At 49.5% G+C, this 4,927-nt stretch overlaps 1 protein-coding gene across 1 annotated transcript; it reads left to right on the top strand.

Moving 5' to 3' along the window:
* Window positions 1-4,138: 4,138 nt before the first annotated feature.
* On the top strand, window positions 4,139-4,501 carry PHALS_08343 (uncharacterized protein; the record flags this gene model as incomplete). The annotated part of the gene is made up of 2 exons (XM_024723674.1): window positions 4,139-4,214; window positions 4,416-4,501. 2 exons carry the CDS (start codon window positions 4,139-4,141, stop codon window positions 4,499-4,501), a joined length of 162 nt encoding a protein of 53 aa, XP_024574627.1.
* Between the last annotated feature and the right edge of the window lie 426 nt (window positions 4,502-4,927).

Genomic DNA, 4,927 nt, shown 5'->3' with positions numbered 1-4,927 from the left:
CCAGACTATGAGCTTGCTCATGCTACAACTGTAACGTCGTCTGTGACGGATTTGATCCGCACCGCTAGTGCGGGTGATAGGATGTGTTTAGCGCTGCTACGAGCTCTCGGCAGCAAGGAGTTTGGAGACTCAGACCAGAAATTGTCATTAAGACTGCGTGCACGATTGCACCGATATTCGTTGAATAATGGCTTGCCATATTATAGCACCGACTCAACGGATACATCACGAGTTGTAGTTCCTCATGATGAAAATTTAAAATATCACATCCTCTATGAGGCTTTCGATCAGTGGTCGTCTCGGTCGTGAGAAAACGTTCAATACTGTGAGTCACCACTACTAGTGACCCAATTTGTACAAAAGGACGAGCACCTATGTACGCACGTTTGAGACGTGTCAACGGGTGAAACCCTCTTTAAATGCGTCTGTACCGCTGGCCAGCTTACCGGTTCTCACTGGGTTCTGGCAGTCCATGAGTTTGGACTTTGTGTTTGGCCTGCCGAAAGACTCGACGGGCAACACGGGTGTCGTGGTATTCGTCGACCGGTTGAGCAAGATGGCTAATTTAGCGGCGGTGCCAGACACCATCAACGGGGTCAGTTCAGCAACGCAGTTCGTGGATCGTGTTTTCCGACAACACGGACTCCCATAGTCGATTGTCTCTGATGGACCCCCGTTTCACAGGTAAATTTTGGTTAACTATCTTCAAGGTGCTAGGGACCAAGTTGGAGATGTCGACAGCGGATCATCCGCAGACCGATAGTCAAACGGAAAGGGTGAATCGCGTCATCGAAGCTGTTCTTCGCAGCGTTTGCGCTATAACGCCGAGGCGCTGGAGTGCCATGTTGCCAATCGTAGGGTTTTGCGCTGAACAATGCAGTGCATTCGTCTACCGGCTACACGCCGTTCTGATTCACCCTCACGTCCCGCTGACGCCGCCATCCCATGGCTCAAGGCTTGTGATGGAGGAATAGCCAAACGGCTAGCTGATGTCAGCCCTCTCACCATCCGTAAAGAAGTCGATGACTTCTTGTCTATCAGACTGAGTGCCCTACTACACGTTCGCGATGCGATGACTAAAAGCCAAGAAAAGAAATATGCAGATAAAAAGGGAAGAGGCAAAGATGAAAGCTTTAAGGTCGGGACCTGGTTTTATCAAATTCCAAAATCCTGCCTAACATGCAGCCTCTGCTATCTTCCGGACGAAGCTTCGTCCGCGGTTTATTGGACCGTTTAAGGAGTGGCCAAGCGGGGCGTAGCGTATACGCTAAACCTTCCCAAACGAATGTGCACCCACCCGGTGTTTTACGTGTGTTTGCTCAAGCCGTATCGGGATCTGGCGCAAGTGAACGTGGAAGGGTTGGCGCCAGAGCGTATCCCACAGGCCCTTGGCCACCCAAATGTTAGACCAGCAACTGGTTTTGTTCATGGAGTGCAACAACCTCCCTTTCCAATGAGGGCAAGCGATCCACGTTGTCTGCCGCGATAAATTCGCCTGCTCCACGGCTAGGAGCCGCTCCGACAGAGAGCGGTAGTCCTCAAGGCGAGGCAGCCGGCGCACGACGAGCTTTAAATCTCAAGATCGTCCGCACAGCGTTATGCTACTTCAGCATGACGCTCATCGAGCTCCGATCACGAAGGACCTCGTCCTCAAGGGCTCGAAGAACATCACGAGTCACGGGACGGCAGCCGACCCGGTCGACACCACCCGCCACCGACTCTTCTCGATGAGAACGGTGACGTCCACTATCACGTTGTACGTCTTGTGGGACGACGTCGTCACCAGGGTCAAACCCAATAGCTGGTAACGTGGCGGGGATATTCCGAGTCGAAAACACGTGGGAGTTTGAGGCGCCACTTCGGCAGGATTGCCCAATCGCCGTGGACGCTTTTGATCGGAAAGATCAGGAAGTCCTGCGTCATCAGACGCCCCGCGTTTCCCGGCAATAGCCAGGGAAGTAGAAGGGTCATGAGCTGAGCTCAAGCAGTGGCCCTGAGCTCTTACAGTCAAAGACAAAGAGCTTTCGGGAAAAATTAGGGGTTGACTTATACGTCGCAGGGCGACAATCCGAAGTAAGTCGACGGCGTGCCTTGAGCTTGGCAAACTCAATTCGGAGGTGTCGCTCAACACGCACGTCCACTTCCTTGTGGCTCAACTGTAGGTTATACAGTGGGGAAAGTCTCCGGTGTCGTTGCACCTATCGCTCAAAGAGCTCATCGCCATAAATAGTGTTTTCACCAGGGGCGAGCTCTACAAGTATCGTCCGCATTGCAGGTACACGAAAACCACCTTTTTGAGCACGTAGACGAGTGCGATAAATGTCTAACGATATTTCTTGTGGTACCAAGAAACAAGCTCGAAGAGCTTTCCGTGTGGTAAGTTCATCTTCCATATTGGCCGGGGGCCCGATGATGTGGACGCGTAACGATCGAGTTACAGCGTCCTTCGCTTCCACATCGGGATCCGCTGGGCGTAAGCCATATTCCACACGAGGGTCAATGAACGGCCGTGGATTGGCGCACTTTAGGGCTGCCTTATGGGCAGCTTCAAGCTGCCGCCTCTGAGCCCGGTCGAAGTCATTGGTGATGACACCACGTTCCTCAGTTGACGAGAAGTCAGGGAACGACATGGGTCCGCAAGGCGCGAGCAGGGCTCGTATTACGCTGCAGGCGCAGCTCACCTTCCTCGCCATCTCATGCGGGAAAAGGAGTGTCAGACTCGTAGTCGACCACCTCCACATCCTCTACGAGGTCACTCGTCATTGATAGCGTGCGCAAAGGACGACGCTCGTACTCATCGAGCCTAGGATGTACATCTTCCGGTGCCGCGGACGCACTGTCCGATATCTCACCGCGTGCGGGAGCCGAAGTTGGGCTCTGCCCGTGCTCGCTATCAGAACCAGCGAGAATTGGTGACTTCCGTGTCGTGGACACAAGGATCAATGAGCAAGAAAGTTGTTTCATCCCAACGAATTGAGTTGCAATGTCTACCGGACACGCAAGCCTCGCTGAGGCAATAATCGATTGAAACTGAAAACCTTTATGGGGAGATGTAACGGGGTTACACGTACCCTGGTAACAGGTGTGTGTGCCACACGAGACGTGCATGGTGTGACTGCACTCAAACAAGAACAAGGTACGTGGCTAGGTAGCCAGTAGTTATGCATGTATTTAGATTGAACTATATATATATATATAGGAAAATCTAAACTTTTAGAATTAAGATAAAAAAATCTGTTTTGAATTTTGAACGGAAGAGTAATTAGCCTTGAGTGAGGTAATAATTACTTTTGGAGTAAATGGATTGCGATCCGCTAACTCGTACTTGTTCTAAGTATAGAAAGAAAGGTCGGTGACCAAAATTACGCTTCCTCAAGCGCTAAGCTACGGCAGCCCCGCTGCACGTTCGCTAGGGGATGGGTGTAATGAGGTTTGTACCCAATACTACATAAATTGTACTACGGACTTAGAGCGATCTTTAAATTATTAGAAAAGAAAGTTTAATAAAGCATCACGAATTGTACTCGGCACGGACAATGGTGATGAGACTTCGTGATGCAGAGTTTAGTGGGGGATGCCTGGACATTTAACCCATGCTATGCATTATATATGGTATTATATGATGTGAAAAAAACGCGCTCGACATAATTCTTAATGTATTCGTTTTGGATTAGTGCAAGAAGTACTTGTTGCTGAAAGGGCACTTGATTTGGCACATGACAGTTTTCTCGTGCGTTTCAAAAGTGGACTCGTAGGGTCAAATCTTCCTCTTTGCGAGGTACACGGCTACCCCACTGCACCCACGTCTTGGTGCCTTAACTTGGCTGGAAAGAAAAGATGATGATAGATGGGAGCAGATAAAGCGGTGCGCTGATTTTGACTTACCATCTCGTTCTGCATTTTTCTCCCATTTAAGCATCTCCCAGGTTTTTAGCTTTAACATCACGCAAAGTGGCGACTGCGTACATCGTATCTGTATCCGTTTCGCGGAATAAAGAATGGTAAATTTCCTAGTTGCGGAGAGGATAAGTCACCGTTATAACAAATAAATTAGACTCTAATGAAAGAGCTTAAATTGCTAGTGGACAATTGAGTTAACCGCCAATAGGGCCGATAGCGTCTACGGTACGTCGTCACTATGACTCGATCGACTCGATATATCGAAACAGTTAAAAAAATCGCTTCCACTCCACCTGTTGCTGAGTATCGCCCAGGTAAATCCATCGGTTTTTAATCCTTCCACTTGAAGGTGAATTCCCCTTTTCGTTCAGAGGTCGCGGCGGAGATGATGGCCCTCCCTCGTATACTATTTACGTTGGCTCTCTCCGAGAGAGTCGACGTACCAAAATGACTAATGTCAGTACAGGCCGCAAGCCAGGATACAAAACGGTAACTAACGTTTCGTTATAGTCCAGAAAGTCGACGAGCGCTTGTCGTGGGTAATAGTTTCTCGGTGGCACTTTTTGAAAGGAAGTGGTTTGCTTCCATGTGGAATAGATAGAGATATGATGGGAAATGACACCCCTTTTTAGGAGTCGTGTAAACCATGTCAAGCAGAAGGGTTTTATTCATTACACTCTAACCCCTCTCTATTCGGCCCGGGGATTCAACCCTGGACCTCCCGGTTCTGAAGTGAGCGGCGAATCACTGCACCACAGGATCGGTGGAATAGATAGAGAGCAGACGGGCTTACGTGTAAACAATCGACGATCTCACTAGGAATATAACTAATGTCTTGTGATGCGGAAGGAATACACCTTATTTAAGAAAACATAGGATTTGAGATCCAGCTTTGTCAGGTTTTGGCCCGACGCCGTTGCCGTGCCACACGAGAGGAGCCAGAGTCGCACTGCGCATCGTGCTTGTTCTATCCGACCTTACTACTAAATACTAAGACAGGTTGTGTAACGGGGTTACATGAGAGTGG

Source organism: Plasmopara halstedii, assembly GCF_900000015.1.
Source record: "Plasmopara halstedii genome assembly, contig: Scaffold_322, whole genome shotgun sequence".
Taxonomy (NCBI): domain Eukaryota; phylum Oomycota; class Peronosporomycetes; order Peronosporales; family Peronosporaceae; genus Plasmopara; species Plasmopara halstedii.
Note: the sequence above shows the minus strand (reverse complement) of the source record. Positions and strands in the feature narration are given on the sequence as shown.